We start from the raw sequence: 18,145 nt of genomic DNA on the forward strand, positions 1-18,145 counted from the left end.
CAGATGGCAGCAGAAGGTGACTGACAGCTGGTGAATGAGTGGCTGTTGAGGCAGAGAGGCGCAACAAGCAGCCAGCAGGGCAGTGGCAAAGAAGCGTGATGAGTGGCTAGCAGGGCAGCTGGTGGAGAAGCAAGGTGAGCGGCCAACAGGGCGGCTGGTGGAGAGGTGTGCCAACAGCGGTGACCAAGCAGCCAGCAGGCTGACAGTGGAGAGGCGCGGTGAGCATGGTGAGCAGACATCTGGCAGGGTGGCTGGCAGAGAGGGGCAGCGAGCGAGTGCCCGAGCAGCGCTACAAGTAAGGAGCCTCTTTACCCCCTCTCCACACAAGGTGGGAGGTGAAGTCTGTAGATGCACCTCTGAACTCTGGGTCTGCACTAACCAAGGACAGCAACTGTGAGTGGGGTGCAGAGAAGGGTTGGGCATGTGAAGGGGGCTTTTGGGTTGCTGGACTTAAGAACCTGAGGGGAAAGGACACTGCCCAACCTACTTGGGGTTGGGTCGTTTACCCATGGTTTATTTTTATGGACCCTAGTTGCAGTGTTTTCCCAAATTAACACCCAGTTGCTTCCCTCCTTTTATTAAAGTTTCTTTTCTATACTCAGACTCTATGCTTGTGAGTGGGGAAGTATTGCCTCTCAGAGACACCCAGGGGTGGTGTGTAAATTTCCTAGGATACTGGGTGGAGGATTGAGCCAGTTCTGTGTTGTATCAACAGAAAGGAACCCCTAGATATTGAACATGGCCCTGACTGCTGCTGGCTCCACCAGGCAGAAAGATTATATTTTAAAAAATACTGAAATACATTCCCAGCACTTGTCATGGGGAGCAAGTGAGAGGATCACAAAATGTCCCCAACCCCAGTTACAGTGACAGGGTGATAAGGTTCAGTCACTCTACATTGTGCTCTGAAATGTGCCACAACATAAAAGAAAATTAACTCAGAGAGAAAAATTACTTTTCTTTTGCCTCCTCAGTCCTGTCAGCCTCATGCAGTAGTGTGCTATGCAAATAAAATAGGATTAGATCTGATAAATTAGGCAACGAAATTTGGAGGAAATTTTAAAGGGCTGGAAACCTGATCCCAATCCCATTGAACCAATGGAACAGTTCTCATTTACTTCAATGGGATTTGGATCAGCCCTAATGGGCTCTCCTTTTGTTGCTCAGGTTCACAGGCTGTGGAAGCCTTTAATCTCCAGAGGGCTAGTTTCAATTTAAGATAGTGCAAAGTGTAGCATCCTACTTGGTTAGCTGTGCTCTGCACATGGGACACTGTGTACCTGACCTCTGTGATATGCTCTTACTTCCAGTATATTTTGTGTGCACTTCAAAGCACTGGTTTTTGACATATGAAGCATTAAGTGGTTTGGGACCAGATTAGTGCCTCTTTCCTAATGTGATGTCCCAGAGACTGAGAGCAGATGGAGTGTCTGAGCTAACAACCCCACGGGTTCTAATGGGACATTTTCAATAAAGGGTCGTCAGCTGTGTATCTCATTTACCCTCTTGTTCAACCTACTGACTTATAGTCCCTGCTCTCTCTAGGTGTTTGAGAAGGGAATGAGTGGAAGAGGACATCAGTGCATTAAGATGAGTTAGACAGTTATTAGTCCTGAAGGTTTGGACAGGCAGTGAAGACACTTTTTAAAAAAACACTGTTGTTTCTGTTTGGAATTTGGGTTGTTTTTTGTTTAGCCTTCTGTTTACAACTAAACATCTTACTGGGCATCTTTTCAAACCCCTGCTATTTATTTACTTAGATTTTTATCCTCCTTCAATAATAGAGTGTTATCCATTGCTGACAACTTTTAAAAACACATGCATGAATAAGCAAATCTAAAAACTATCCCAAGAACAATGCAACAACCCAGCAACAGGATAAGCAGAGCAAAATTGAATAAAGAAGTTGCCAATCTTGCTTTGTGGTTCTGTTTACACACTGTAAGTAGTTCCATTGTCTTCAAGTGAAGCCCATTTGTAAGTCACTGTAAGCCTAGATAAATCATATAAGAAACTATAGAAAGAGATGGGATTCCTACCTGATTCCAACCTGTGAAGAGAACAAGTAATGAAGAAAATAATCAAATCAGGCAGAGAGCATCTGGCTGTGGTGCTATGGCAGAATGAGAGAACCTGCATCCTCATGGGAACTTGGTCTAGATAACAGGATGGACATGGAGAAAAACAAACAAACATCATAGTAAACAAAACAGTGATTATGAGATGCTGGTTATTGGATTTTGAGGGACAGAAGATCACAGAGGACACAAATAAAATGGGATATATGCATTGCCAAGTAAATTTATTGTGTTATGCAGTTAGAGCAACCATTCCATTAAAGTTGAAAACATGTTTCTATTATGAGTCCGAGTTTGTCCCATTCCCACCCAATCCACACTGCTCCCCACCTCGAGGTCGCTGCTTCCCCCACTCCTCTATATCCTGCTTCTCCCCTCTGGGTCCTCCCTGCCCAAAGGTTCCTGCTTTTCCTCAATTCCACTTTCCCCTCTCCAGATGCCTGCTTTCCCCAACTCTGGTTCCCTGATTCCTCTCTCCCTCCATTTTCCCCTCTCCAGGGGAGAGCCCTAATCACTAGGCTATTGACTAGCCTGAGATGGAAAAAGAAAAGGAGTACTTGTGGCACCTTAGTGACCAACCAATTTATCTGTAGCCTGAGATGGAGTTTTTTCAATCTTTCCTGGTGGATCTGTTCCACTTTGAGTAAATAATGAAATATTTATTAGAGCAGGAACTTGAACCTGAGTCTTCTACAGCCAAGAGGAGGGCTCTCATCACCAAGCCACCCTCTCTCCTCCACTGCAGCACTGCTGAACATATAATTTAATACAGAGTGGAACAGCTCCAGCAAGAGAGCCTGAGAAACAGAGACAGAGAAATGTACAGGCAATGAGCCAGAAAAGTCACAATACATTCAACTGCAGTGAGAGTCCTGGAGCTTCTTTTATTCCTTTGATAAATTCAGAACTTCTCTTCACATCAGCAGGAGATTTGCCATGGTTAACTCCAGCTGCTAGTTACTAGTTCTGCCTCACTAGTATACCATAACAGAAATATCCAAGAAAAAAAGCTCAGAGACATGGGATGCTTTCATGGAAGTATCTGAATGATCCTATTACATGCATTCCTCTTCCCCCCTTCTCCTTCCTCTCTACCCACTTCCTTCCTTCCCCATCTCTAGCCCTCTCCTCTGAACTTTGCTTCTATTCTTTACTTCATAATTTTTCTTTAACTAGTTGATTTTCCATAAGCAGATTTTGTTTGTAAATTGTTTAATGCAAATAATTGAGGTATATTTTGACCATTCATATTATATATATATATATATATATATATATATATATATATATATATATATATATATAATTAAATGTTTCAAGTATGGCTAACATTAGGTAGCAAATGGTTAATATATCATGAGAATTTAATATAGTTTATTATGTTTGTTTTTTCTCTGTATATATTTATATTTTAAAAAATTAAAAAAACAAAACAAAGAAAATAAGACTCAACTCCAGGAGGTTTACAAGGAAAAGGTACCAGGAGGGGGATTGCCTCGGAGAGAAAATAAAATCACGCTGCTCTGTAGAACCTTGCTGATCCACAGATGCAAGGAGTCCCCAGGTCCAGCAATGCACTGGAATCATGAGGGGTTAGGGGGTAGATGTTCCCGGTACACTGGAAACATGAGGAGGGTGGGGTGAGGTAGATGTTCCCGGTGCACTGGAATCATGGGGGGCGGGGAGGGGGCTAGATGTTTCTGGTACACTGGAATCGTGAGGAGGATGGGGTGGGGTAAATGCGAACAAAGCAGCTGTGTCCTTATCGTAATGCTCCAACCTGCCAGCAGCAGCAGCCAGAGCCCAGAGCTGCTTCCTGAGCCTGGATGGAGGGGCTGCCTCTGCTACTGAAATCAGGTTCAAAGAAATAAAAGTTCAAAGAAATAAAGCTAAGGGGAAGGGCGGGCATGAAATGGTTGATTTTCCCTGTGCAGTTTGTTGCTAGACTGAGAACTGAATTCCAGCATTGCAGTGACTGATCTGGTAAAGTTGTTTTAATTCATCGTGTCTGTATTTTCTGCAGGGTATTTTGCTGTAGTGAGATCAGACACATTTCAGCTTCTTCTGCTATCAAAAAGCTAAGCAGTTTGCTTTCCCTTTTAACTTTGAAAGAATCAGTGAAGGAAATAAAATGGTGCGAACCCACCCTTTGGCTGGGGCTCTTGATCTATTGAATTAAGCCTCCTTTTCCACAACATCCTTTCTGTAAACCCAGAGGCACAGTCTGACTTCTGTATTTGCAGGGTAGAGGGCTTAATAAGTACAGGTCTGACTTTGGATGCGCTCTGCAAGTCCCCCAGGAGTTCACCCGGCTGTGAACCAAGCAGCACTTGGGGATGCAGGGGGAGCAGCAGCGCAGAGCTCAGGGAGGAAGCCCCTGGACACCCGGCTCCCCTCCCCTCCTGCCAGGCGCTGAGGGCACTCGGCTGCTGTGGGGACATCCCATGTGCATCTCTGTCAAGGGGAAATGACTCTGGCGGGCTGTGGAGCGCTCTGATAAAAGCTCCTGCAGCTGCCTCTTTCCTTCCCCTTTTCTCTGAAAACCATGTTTTTTCCCCAGCAAAGTGACCACCCCGGCTGCAGCCCCAGCACAGAACGGGTGCTCTGGCCAGCATGAGCCTCCTGCTGCCTGCACCAAGACCGGTAGGGCCAGATTTAGGGAAAATGGCACTCTGGGTGAACTTGTATTTTGCTGCCCCCCACATCACCCCTGGCCCCACAGGCTTACTGGGATCCCCCCACCACCTCTGGACCCTGCTGCTTCCCCACGTTTGTATTGAAGAGGTGCCACAGGTCAGCCCTGGCACAAATTAAGAATTGTCAGGCGGCCTGATACCAGCAGCTCCTGGCCGCGTGCCCAGCTCTGACGGCAACGCCACCACCAGCAGCAGCACAGAAGTAAGGGTGGCCTGGTAGATGCTGTATTGCCACCCTTACTTCTGTGCTGCTGCTGTGGCTCCTGGTGCCTGATGCTCTGCCCGCGGCTCAAGGTCGGTTTCATGCTGTCACAAGGAGGCTGCATCTTGCCAGAGCCCAGGGCCCTCCTGCAGCTCTCTGGACACTACTGGCTCACCGGGGTGCCATTTCAGATTTTGTGGGGTGGGGGCAACTTTAACCATGGTTCCAGAGACTACTTAGGCACCTGAAGACTCTTGGGTTTTTTGCAGATAATAACTTAGGAATTAGCTGACAGGAGCACTACGTCTAATTGTTACATAAAGAAAGAACAAATATATACAAACTCCAATTAAAGCCACATTTTAAGTTTATATGTAAATTTAGATCAGGAGATAATACAGCAAGATATTCCCAATCCCAAACCTTGAGGTATCAGTTCTGAAGCTTTAACACAGATATCAGAAACACAAGTTTGATACGTTGTACACTATCGTTAATAATAAAAATAAATAAAATCTGACTCTGTGTCCCTGCCATTATCTACTCTATTTTAGTCAATTGTTTTTCACTCCCCCAAAAAAGTATTTACTTAATTGTAACATACATGATGAAGGTTTTTTCTCTTTTATTAAGAATGGGAATTTATTTTTCTAATTATTTTGGCATTTATGTTTACCAATCACAACCATGTATGTGACTCACGAACATTTGACTCCATCATTGCTGTTAGGTATCATAATTGGAACTGCATTTATTTTCATATGAATTTTAAGGTTTTTTTACAGATATAACTAAAAATACTACTTGAAAATAAGTGACTTTCATCTGCCCAGGGTCTAAAGTTATGTGTTTAGCTAATGTTTTTTAACCTGGCAGTGCTCAGGTGAGTACAAGCTAAAGTTATATTCTAAGAGGATGTTATTATTTGATTATACCATTTTAAATAATTAATGACAAAGCACAAAATAGTAATAAAAATAAGGAAAATTACTGCAGCCAGGACAGATTAGACATTTTAGAACTCACTACTCAATGAATTAAATATAAGCATAAGAGGGAAATAAAATTATGAAATGCCCGCTGTTAGGGGGCTTATTCCTTCACCCACTTACTTCCCTGGTCCTTCTCGCATGAACAGAGAGCAACAATACCCGAAGTCCAAAGGTGCAAACAATTCGATGTTTATTGGGGTGAACTTCCAGCAAGCATGATTCCAGTTTCCTTCCTTAGTATCCTCCTTCCCAGCTCTGACACCACAAAGCCTTACACCTGTGTCCCTGTTCCCATTCCTGCCCTTAGCCAAACATGATTCCAACTTCCTTACTCCCATTCCCTGTTCCCATTTCCCCCTTTAGCAAAACATGATTCCAATTTTCTTACCCCCATTCCCTGTTCCCATCTCCCCCTTTAGCAAAACAAGATTCCAATTTTCTTACCCCCATTCCCTGTTCCCATCTCCCCCTTTAGCAAAACATGATTCCAATTTTCTTACCCCCATTCCCTGTTCCCATCTCACACCCCCACATGCCCACCCCCACCCACACCCCGTCACTTCCTCATTGACTACAGATTATATAGTAAAACTTGAGTTCTGCTTAGCTATACCTTAACCAATCATTTTCCTGAAATTTAACTAACCAATCCTAACATATTGTAACATGATTATGTAACCAATTATATCCCACCACCTCAATTAGTTTACACCCAGCAAAATTAATTATACAGCAGACAGGAACAATCACAGAACCAGACAGAGATTATACAGACAAACAACAGCAAAGTGGGAACTATAATGACAAAACAATACAGAAGTGAGGATTTCACATCCCAGCTATTGATAAGTGAGTTCTTGCCAGACAGGATGCTATCAAACTAAGTTTCCTTTTACATTTTCTAGGCACTTCCCTTTCTCTGGAGGTGATAGGAATACAATCCTGTCCTGATAGTGCCTGACAGCCCAATAGCACCTTATTTCAATGTGACTAGTTTGGAATGTGAGGATGTGACCGTTCGCTTCCCAGCTTATGGCTGCCTCTGCTGCTTAGCCAAAGGCCTTAGCCTAAGAACAGGGCCTCAGACTGTCACAGTAAGAGAAGGCCCTTACACCAGCAGACAGTGATTTTGATTCTTTCTTTTATACCTCTATCACTAGCCAAGTGATAAGAATACACCTAAATTCTTAGAGTACAGGCCTTTGCAGACAGGCCTGAATATCTATATCCTAACACCCGCCCCCCCCCACAGCAGACAGGAGGCTCCCAGGAGCAGCTTGGCCGGGTCGGTTCCAAGCAGGGAGGTGGGTGGGGACAGATGGCCGGCCGCAGATGGCCGAAGAGCAGCGGGGGAAGGAGGGACAGGACACCCCTGCTCCGGAGGCACCAGCCAGCACATCATAGAATCATAGAATATCAGGGTTGGAAGGGACCTCAGGAGGTCATCTCGTCCAACCCCCTGCCCAGAGCAGGACCAATCCCCAACTAAATCATCCCAGCAGGGCTTTGTCAAGCCTGACCTTAAAAACTTCTAAGGAAGGAGATTCCACCACTGGTAATGCATTCCAGTGTTTCACCACCCTCCTAGTGAAAAAGTTTTTCCTAATATCCAACCTAAACCTCCCCCACTGCAACTTGAGACCATTACTCCTTGTTCTGTCATCTGCTACCACTGAGAACAGTCTAGATCCATCCTCTTTGGAACCCCCTTTCAGGTAGTTGAAAGCAGCTATCAAATCCCTCCTCATTCTTCTCTTCCGTAGGCTAAACAATCCCAGTTCACAGAATCACAGAGTTGGAAGGGACCTCAGGAGGTCATCTAGTCCAACCCCCTGCTCAAAGCAGGACCAGTCCCCAGTGTTTGCCCCAGATCCCTAAATGGCCCCCTCAAGGATTGAACTCACAACTCTGGGTTTAGCAGGCCAATGCTCAAACCACTGAGTTATCCCTCCCCCCTCAGCCTCTCCTCATAAGTCATGTGTTCCAGTCCCCTAATCATTTTTGTTTCCCTCCACTGGACTCTCTCCAATTTTTCCAAATCCTTCTTGTAGCGTGGGGCCCAAAACTGGACACAGTACTCCAGATGAGGCCTCACCAATGTCAAATAGAGGGGAACGATCCCGTCCCTCGATCTGCTGGCAAATGCCCCTACTTATACATCCCAAAATGCCATTGGCCTTCTTGGCAACAACGGCACACTGTTGACTCATATCCAGCTTCTCGTCCACTGTAACCCCTAGGTCCTTTTCTGCAGAACTGCTGCCTAGCCATTCGGTCCCCTAGTCTGTAGCGGTGCCTGGGATTCTTCCGTCCTAAGTGCAGGACTCTGCACTTGTCCTTGTTGAACCTCACCAGACTTTGGGCTACTGCAGTGGCTGCAGTTCTTCTGCATGGCTTGGCACTACTAGAAACCTGTTCCACAATGCTTGGGACTGGGAAGCAAATTCCCTGCTGCAGAACTGCTTCCCCACATCGGAGCCTGAGTTTTGTGGAAGACTTAGTGCTGGTTCCCATGTGATGCTGGACATCACCCACAGTAGGAACAAGTACTCCGGAGATCCCAGGTCTGTGGCCATGTGCCTCAGGCCACTGAAACAGGCTGCCCACCATAACAGCATACCCAGGGAAGACTCAGAACTGAAACACAAATCAAAGGAGAAAACAAACACCTACCCTGTCTCAAGTGTCTGTAAGAAACATCTCAGCAGTTCCAGGATCTTTGTAAAAAAGAAAAGGAGGACTTGTGGCCCCTTAGAGACTAACAAATTTATTTGAGCATAAGCTTTCGTGAGCTACAGGTCACTTCATCCTTGTAGGTTCCCATCTCCCCCTGCCTTGAAGATACAATTAACGAAGAAGATTCTAAACTATGAATTCAAGTATCAGGGGGTAGCCGTGTTAGTCTGTATCCACAAAAACAACAAGCAGTTCAGATGCAGACGTGGTTTTTTTACCCACAAAAGCTTATGCCCAGATAAATCTGTTAGTCTTTAAGGTGCCGCCAGGGCTGGGTCAGATCAACCCCCAGGAACTTCCCCTGCCTGCAGGAAGCTCTGCACTGTGAAGGGGTCTCGGTGGGGGGGTTCCAGGTGAGAGGGGATGAAGGTCAGTGGCGGGGGCTGCGTGTGGGGGTTCTAGATAGATGGGGGTTGGGCAGACAGGGGGAGCAGCTCCCCATACATTGACCCCTTCTCCCACCTGCACCCCACACTGAGCCTCTCTGCGTTGGGAGCCCTATACACCCAGAATCCCTCATCAAGCAACCTGAACCCAAACCCCCACCCCCAAGCCTCACCCCGTGCATCAGGAGCCCCTCGCACCCAGAATCCCCCCACCAAGCCCCCTGAACCCTGCCCATTGAGCCTCATACCATGCATAGGTATCTCTAACCCACTGAACCCCAAACAGCGGCAGCCTGACCCACCAAGTCCCACTCCCCCAACCCCTCCCCCCCGCACACACACACTGAGCCCTAACCACCTTCACCTGGACTCCCCTGTAGAGTCCCAGTCCCCCTGCACCCAGAACCCCGCACCAAGCCCCTGTATATCCAGATTCTCACACATACCTGCCCCCCACCCCCACTCAGCTGCCCGCACCCAGATTGCACCACACAGAACCCTGGTACTCTTGAGGAATTCTGTACCGAAAAAGTAAATATTTTAAAATTCTGAGAAGTTAGGCATATTTTATTTTTCAAAATGACACAGTAACACAATAACAATATAATCACACCATTTTCAATTATTTTGGTAATTTATTTCAATGTATTTGGTGATTATACTGTGTTATCTTGAAAAATAAAATTTATAGAATTTTGCAGAATTTTAAGATATTGTTTGCACAATTTTTATTTTTTTGGTACAGAATTTTTAAATTTTGGTGCAGAATTCCCTCAGGAGTACTATTTGAAATCGTCAGCCTCCATTCAAATCTGGTTTGAGCTTAGCCAAAAGAGGAGTTTCACTGATTTTCTGACTAATTGCCCCATGCTAGCTCAGAGGACCAATCAAGGGTAGGGAAAGGCTGGGTGGAACAACAGGTTTTGAGGCTAAGTTTTGGGGTGACTTTACTTCTGCAGCGTTTTGCATTCCAGAGTCTCCTTGTGCTGTAGCGTGAACCCTCACTTCCACGCTGGGGAGTTTTGGCAGACCTAACTCAGGATTTCTGAGGTTTGTCCACTGGGGAGAGTGACTTACTGCAGGGCAACTATCAAGGAGCAGGGTTACCAACCACTCCCTTCTGCTGGCTGCTTGGCAGTTCCTGAGCCTGCTTCAGCATCTGGACCTGCTCTGTGATATCTGCTGCAGCCACTGCCTTCAGTCACCCTCAGACTCTGCTACAAAGGGGGTGGGGGGAAGGGTAGACAGAGGGAGCCCAAATGGGAGGGGAGAGATGACAGAATGTGTTCAGGGGCCAAACTGTTTCCAGAAATGGGTCAGACAGGTGGAAGCAAGGGAAGGAGAGAGTCAAAGGGGCAAAGTCAGGGGTAGGAGCCTGGGTTAAGAATTGCAGGGATGCAATGCCAGACAGGGGCAGGGGGGATAAAAGTTGTCACAAATGGAACATGTTTCCAGAACTGACCATCATAGAATATAAGGGTTGGAAGGGACCTCAGTGTGAGGATATAGATATTCAGGCTTGTCTGTAAAGGCCTATACTCTAAGAATTTAAGTGTATTCTTATCACTTGGCTAGTTATAGAGGAATAAAAGAAAGAATCAAAATCACTGTCTGCTGGTGTAAGGGCCTTCTCTTACTGTGACAGTCTGAGGCCCTGTTCTTAGGCTAAGGCCTTTGGCTAAGCAGCAGAGGCAGCCATAAGCTGGGAAGCGAACGGTCACATCCTCACATTCCAAACTAGTCACATTGAAAGAAGGTGCTATTGCGCTGTTAGGAATAAAATCCTGTCCTGATAATGCCTATCGCCTCCAGAGAAAGGGCAGTGCCTAGAAGATGTAAAAGGAAACTTAGTTTGATAGCATCCTGTCTGGCAAGAACTCACTTATCAATAGCTGGGATGTGAAATCCTCATTTCTGTATTTGTTCTATCACTGTAGTCCCCATTTCCCCATTGTTTGTATAATCTCTGTCTGGTTCTGTGATTGTTTCTGTCTGCGACATAATTAATTTTGATGGGTGTAAACTAATTAAGGTGGTGGGATATAATTCATTACATAATCATGTTACAATATGTTAGGATTGGTTAGTTAAATTTCAGGAAAATGATTGGTTAAGGTATAGCTAAGCGGAACTCAAGTTTTACTATATAGTCTGCAGTCAATCAGGAAGTGGGTGTGTGGGGTAGAAATGGGAACAGGGAATGGGGGTGGGGAAACTGGAATCATGTTTTGCTAAAGGGGGAAATGGGAACAGGGAATGGGGGTGGGGAAATTGGAATCATGTTTGGCTAAGGGCAGGAATGGGAACAGGGACACAGGTGTCAGGCTCTGTGGTGTCAGAGCTGGGAAGGGGGACACTAAGGAAGGAAACTGGAATCATGCTTGCTGGAAGTTCATCCCAATAAACATCGAATTGTTTGCACCTTTGGACTTCGGGTATTGTTGCTCTCTGTTCATGCGAGAAGGACCAGGGAAGTAAGTGGGTGAAGGAATAAGCCCCCTAACACTCAGGAGGTCATCTAGTCCAACCCCCTGCTCAAAGCAGGACCAATCCCCAAATAAATCATTCTAGTCAGGGCTTTGTTAAGCCAGGCCTTAAAAACCTCTAAGGATGGAGATTCCACTACCTCCCTAGGTAACCCATTCCAGTGCTTCACAACCCTCCTAGTGAAATAGTTTTTCCTAATATCCAACCTAGACCTCCCCCGCTGCAACTTGAGACCATTACTCCTTGTTCTGTCATCTGCCACCACTGAGAACAGTCTAGCTCCATCGTCTTTGGAACCCCCCTTCAGGTAGTTGAAGGCAGCAGGCTGCTATCAAATCCTCCCCCTCACTCTTCTTTTCTGCAGACTAAATAATTCCAGTTCTCTCAGCCTCTCCTCATAAATCATGTGCTCCAGCCCCCTAATCATTTTTGTTACCCTCCGCTGGACTCTCTCCAATTTTTCCACATCCTTCTTGTAGTGTGGGGCCCAAAACTGGACACAGTACTCCAGATGAAGCCTCACCAATGCCAAATAGAGGGGGAATGATCATGTTCCTCAATCTGCTGGCAATGTTCCCACTTATACAGCCCAAAATGCTGTTAGCCTTCTGGGCAACAAGGTCACACTGTTGACTCATATCCAGCTTCTCGTCCACCTAGGTCTTTTTCTGCAGAACTGCTGCTGAGCCCTGGTCTACACTACGAGTTTAGGTCGAATTTAGTAGCGTTAGATCAATTTAATCCTGCACCCTTCCACATGACAAAGCCATTTTTGTCGACTTAAAGGGCTTTTAAAATTGATTTCTGTACTCCTCCCTGATGAGGGGATTAGCGCTGATATAGACATTGCCAAGTCGAATTTGGGGTAGTGTGGATGCAATTTGACGGTATTGGCCTCCGGGAGCTATCCCACAGTGCTCCATTGTGACCACTCTGGACAGCACTCTCAACTCGGATGCTCTGGCCAGGTACACAGGAAAAGCCCCGCGAACTTTTGAATTTCATTTCCTGTTTGGCCAGCGTGGCGAGCTCATCAGCAGAGGTGACCATGCAGTCCCAGAATCACAAAGGAGCTCCAGCATGGACCAAATGGGAGGTACTGGATCCGATCCCTATATGGGGAGACAAATCCGTGCTATCAGAACTCCGTTCCAAAAGACAAAATGTCAAAATATTTGAAAAAATCTCCAAGGGCATGATGGACAGAGGCTACAACAGGGACACACAGCAGTACTGTGTGAAAATTAAGGCGCTCAGGCAAGCCTACCAAAGAGCTAAACGGCTACTCCGGGTCAGAGCCCCAGACATGCCGCTTCTATGATGAGCTGCATGCAATTCTAGGGGGTACCCCTACCACTACCCCACCCCTGTCTGGGGACTCCAGCAAGAGGGGAGTCTCAAGCAAAAGGGATGAGGATTTTGGGGACGAGGAAGATGATGATGAGGAGGAGGATAGCGCACAGCAGGCAAGCGGAGAATCCCTTCTCCCGACAGCCAGGAATTGTTTATCACCCTGGAGCCAACCCTCCCAAGGTGGGCTCCCAGACCATGAAGCCGGAGAAGGCACCTCTGGTGAGTGTACCTTTGTAAATATAATACATGGTTTAAAAGCAAGCATGTCTAATGATTAATTTGCCATGAAGACTTAGGATGCATTTGCGGCCAGTACAGCTACGGGAAAAGTCTGTTAACGTGTCTGGGGATGGAGCGGAAATCCTCCAGGGACATTATTAAGGGGACATTCAGAGGTGGCTGTTCCTGCTGGGCTGTTTGCCTGTGCTGAAAAGAAATCATCCCCGCTTTTAGTTACGTGGTGGGGGGACCCGTTCACGCTGAGCTGTTCACGTTTGGCTGGCAGGGATCTTCCCTGATACTAGTCACATGGTGGAAGGAGGGGTGAAGCAATCATCCCAGAGAATTGGAGGACGGGGGTTTAGTTGGGTTTGTTCTGCATGTCAACCCGAAAACTGCAGTCCCTCCTTTTAAATGGCCAGCCCAACGGGTGCTTGGTATGGGAAAGGAGGGAGCTGCTGTGTGAAGCCATTCCCACATGTTATGAAGGTTGAAGAAGCTGAAAGACTGTGGCTTACCATGGCCGCCTGCAAGCCGAATTCTGTTGCCCGGCCCAGCGTGTGTGATCTCTCACACCAAACCGGCACACCCTCAATATAAGAGGCAAAATGCAACCTTGTACCGAAAGCACATGTGCTATGTAATGTTAACAGCTTGGTTCACCGTGAAAGAGTCTACCCATTGTTCTCTAAAATGTGTCTTTTTAAATACTAATCTCCCTTTTTTTCCTCCCACAGCTGCAAATGTTTCAATGCTCCCCCTATCATCTCCATCTCAGAGGCTAGCGCAGATAAGAAGGTGAAAAAACGCACTCGCGATGAAATGTTCTCTGAGCTCATGCAGTCCTCCCGCACTGAAAGAGCTCAGCAGAATGCATGGAGGCAAACAATGGCAGAGTCCAGGAAAGCAGAAAATGAACGCAAGGACAGGAGGGATGAGCAAAATGAGAGGTGGCGACAGCGTGATGAGAGAAGGCAGGATGCAATGCAGAGGCTACTGGGGGATCAAACTGATATGCTCCGGTGTCTGATGGAGATGCAGGAAAGGCAGCAGGAGCACAGATGGCCGCTGCAGCCCCTGTGTAACTGCCCGCCCTTCTCCCCAAGTTCCATCGCCTCCTCACCCAGACGCCCAAGAACGCGGGGGATGGCTCCGGGCACCCAACCACTCCACCCCAGAGGACTGCCCAAGCAACAGAAGGCTGGCATTCAATAAGTTTTGAAGTGCAGTGTGGCCTTGTCCTTCCCTTCTGCCCCACCCCTCCTGGGCTACCTTGGAAGTTATCCCCCTATTTGTGTGATGAATTAATAAAGAATGCATAATCTTGAAACAACGACTTTATTGCCTCTGCAAGCGGTCCAATCCTCTAATTTGCCTAAGTCCCTCTGTATCCTATCCCTACCCTCCAGCATATCTACCACTCCTCCCAGTTTAGTGTTGTCTGCAAACTTGCTGAGGGTGCAATCCACACCATCCTCCAGATCATTAATGAAGATATTGAACAAAACCAGCCCCAGGACCGACTCTTGGGGCACTCCATCTCAGCACTCCCACCCTTCCCCCAGAGTTCCCAAAGGCAGAGTTGAGCCCCATGTCTAGACAAGGCTGCCCTTCTCTGTCTGGAATGATGCAGTCAGCTTCTAAGGGAGGTCTCATTCAGTGACAGATTTTACACCCACACCATCCTATAGTGCAAGTTTATTCTTTATGATCCTATGGCTTCAATGCTGACTGAGTTCCTGGTTTGTCCATCCCCTGAGCCCAGGGCGTGTTCCCAGGGAAGGTCAAGTGATGAATTCATATGGGGAGCAATGAATGCTCACTTCTGCAGGAAAAGAACTATAATCAAATAAAAAGAATGAGGAGTCCTTGTGGCACCTTAGAGACTAACAAATTTATTTGAGCATAAGCTTCCATGGGCTAAAACCCACTTCATCGCAACACCCATTGTTTCATGTTCTCTGTGTATAGATATATCTTCCTACTGTATTTTCCACTGCATGCATCCCATGAAGTGGGTTTTAGCCCACGGAAGCTTATGCCCAAATAAATTTGTTAGTCGCTAAGGTGCCACAAGGACTCCTCGTTCTTTTTGCTGATACAGACTAACACAGCTGCCACTCTGAGACCTATAGTCACTGGAACAGAGTTCTGCACCCTGCATCTTCTATCTGCCAGTGCCCTGACCACCAGGGTACAGAGTCATTGTTGCTTTCTTCACTTTCTTGCTCTGGCTCAGTGACTTTTCATTATTTATTCACAGTGGAACAGCTTCACCAGGAGAGACTAAGGGAACCTCTCATCAGAACATTCTATAGCTCAGTGCTTGGGGCTTTCATCTAAGGCAGATGTGAACAAACTATGACCCGCGGGCCACATCCGGCCTGCCCGTCCTCAAGGGACCGTCCTGCCCGGCCCTTGAGCTCCCGGCCAGGGAGGCTAGCCCCCGACCCTTCCCCTGCTGCCCCCCCTCCCCCGCAGGCACTCCGGCCATGGTGGCGGCACAGCTGCCAGTCCTGGCGCTCTGAGCAGCATGGTAAGGGGGCAGGGAGCGCGGGGGGGCGGGGGGGGGGTTGGATAGGGGCAGGGGTCCCAGGGGGCGGTCAGGGGACAAGGAACAGGGGGGGTTGGATGGGTCGGGGATTCTGAGTGGAATTCTGAGGGGGGCAGTCAGGGGGCGGGAAGTGGAAGGGGGCGGATAGGGGGCAGGGCCCTGGCTGTTTGGGGAGGCCCTCCGTACAGTTTCACAACCCTGATGTGGCCCTTGGGCCAAAAAGTTTGCCCACCCCTGACCTAAGGAGTCACTTGCACTCAGTAGGAGACCCTTTCTCCCCACCAAGCAGAGTGTAATTGAACCTAAATCTCCCACTCCCACTAGTCTAAAAGTTATAAAGGATCTGCCTCTGGATTTTGCATGAGTCCCATTCCAGTATGCTCAGAACACATATAACGGATCAGGCCCCACAGGTGTCCCACTGCCTGTCTTCTGGTTTAAGGATCCCACTGGTGCTTAGACATGAGTTAGGTGACTGGATGCCTAGAGTGAGGCAGCAGTGCTCATGCCCAGAAGCAGAAACTTAGATGCCATGTTGGCATTCAGTGAGTTTCATGTGCCTAGAGGGGTAGGTGGCAGCTAAGCAGGGGTTGTCTGGATTTCACTGGCACCTAATTCTGGGAGTTAGGCACCTAAATCTGGGCTTTAGGCACCTAAGTCCCTTAGTGATCTGGGTTTTCACCTCTCTGTGCCTCAGTTTCTCTATCTGTAAAATGGGGATAGTGAAATTTATGTCCATTGTAAAATACTTGAGGTCCAATGATGAAAAGACAGAAGCTGACAGGCATGAGATTGTTTTTCAACATGAGTGACTGGATCAGTTTCAGAGGAAGAAGAAGGATTGCAAGTGCTTTGGAGAATAGGATTAAAATTCAAAATGATTTGGACAAACTGGAGAAAGGTCTGAAGTAAATCAGATGAAATTCAATAAGGACAAATGCAAAATACTACACTTAGGAAGGAACAATCATTGCACGCATACAAAATGGGAAATGACTGCCTAGGAAGGAGTATTGCGGAAAGGGATTGGGGGTCATAGTGGATTGCAAGCTAAATATGAGTCAACACTGTAACGCTGTTGCAAAAAAAACAAACATCATTCTGGGATGTATTAGCAGGAATGTTGTAAGCAAGACATGCAAAAAAAAAAGGAGGACTTGTGGCACCTTAGAAACTAAAAAATTTATTTGAGCATAAGCTTTCGTGAGCTATAGCTTACTTCATTGGATGCATTCAGTGGAAAATATAGTGGGGAGATATATACAGAGAACATGAAACAATGGGTGTTACCATACGCTCTGTAACGAGAGTGATCAGGTAAGGTGAGCTATTACCAACAGGAGAGTGGGGGGGGGACTTTTGTAGTGATAATCAAGGTGAGCCATTTTCAGCAGTTTACAAGAACATCTGAGGAACGGGGGGTAGGGGGGAACATGGGGAAATAGTTTTACTTTGTGTAATGACCCATCCACTCCCAGTCTTTATTCAAGCCTAAGTTAATTGTATCCAGTTTGCAAATTAATTCCAATTCAGCAGTCTCTTCTTGGAGTCTGTTTTTGAAGTTTTTTTGTTGAAGAATTGCCACTTTTAGGTTTGTAATCGAGTGACCAAAGAGATTGAAGTGTTCTCCGACTGGTTTTTGAATGTTGTAATTCTTGACGTCTGATTTGTGTCCATTTATTCTTTTACATAGAGACTGTCCAGTTTGGCCAATGTACATGGCAGAGGGGAATTGCTATCACATTGGTAGATGTGCAGACATGAGAAGTAATTCTTCCGCTCTACTCTGTGCTGATTAGGCCTCAGCTGGAGTATTGTGTCCAGTTTTGAGTGCCACATTTCCGGAAAGATGTGGACAAATTGGAGAAAGTCCGGAGAAGAGCAACAAAAATGATTAAAGGGCTAGAAAATGTGACCTATGAGGGAGGATTGAAAAAAATTGGGTTTGTTTAGTCTGGAGAAGAGAAGACTGAGGGGGGGCATGATAACAGCCTTCAAGATATAAGGTTGTTACGAGGAGGAGGGAGAAAAATTGTTCTCCTTAACCTCTGAGGATAAGACAAGAAGCAATGGGCTTAAATTGCAGCAAGGGTGGTTTAGGTTGGACATTAGGAAAAACTTCCTAACTGTCAGAGTGGTTGTCAAGGTTCCTCCCCCACTCTGAACTCTAGGGTACAGATGTGGAGACTTCCATGAAAGACCCCCTAAGCTTATTCTTACCAGCTTAGGTTAAAAACTTCCCCAAGGTACAAGGTTTGCCTTGTCCTTGAACAGTATGCTGCCACCACCAAGCGTTTTAAACAAAGAACAGGGAAAGAGACCTCTTGGAGTCATCTTCCCCCAGAATATCCCCCCCCCCAAGCTCTACACCCTGTTTCCTGGGAAAGGCTTGATAAGAATCCTCACCAACTGGTACAGGTGAACACAGACCCAAACCCTTGG

The 18,145-nt window shown here is 46.7% G+C and overlaps 1 protein-coding gene and 1 pseudogene across 2 annotated transcripts in view; both read right to left on the reverse strand.

Annotated features, from left to right (window-relative positions):
• Window positions 1-12,291, reverse strand: part of LOC311530650 (butyrophilin subfamily 1 member A1-like) — a 30,134-nt gene extending 17,843 nt beyond the window's left edge. The window contains 2 exon segments of the mRNA XM_084647472.1: window positions 2,040-2,156; window positions 12,101-12,291. Of these exon segments, the coding sequence (XP_084503598.1) occupies window positions 2,040-2,156; window positions 12,101-12,215 (232 nt within the window). The 5' untranslated portion in view covers window positions 12,216-12,291.
• LOC311530634 (C-type lectin domain family 2 member D-like) overlaps window positions 1-18,145 on the reverse strand; it is a 192,199-nt pseudogene that overhangs the window by 60,703 nt on the left and 113,351 nt on the right. The window lies entirely within an intron of this gene.

The sequence above is a fragment of the Lepidochelys olivacea genome, assembly GCF_965140295.1.
Source record: "Lepidochelys olivacea isolate rLepOli2 genome assembly, chromosome: 14".
Lineage (NCBI taxonomy): Eukaryota > Metazoa > Chordata > Testudines > Cheloniidae > Lepidochelys > Lepidochelys olivacea.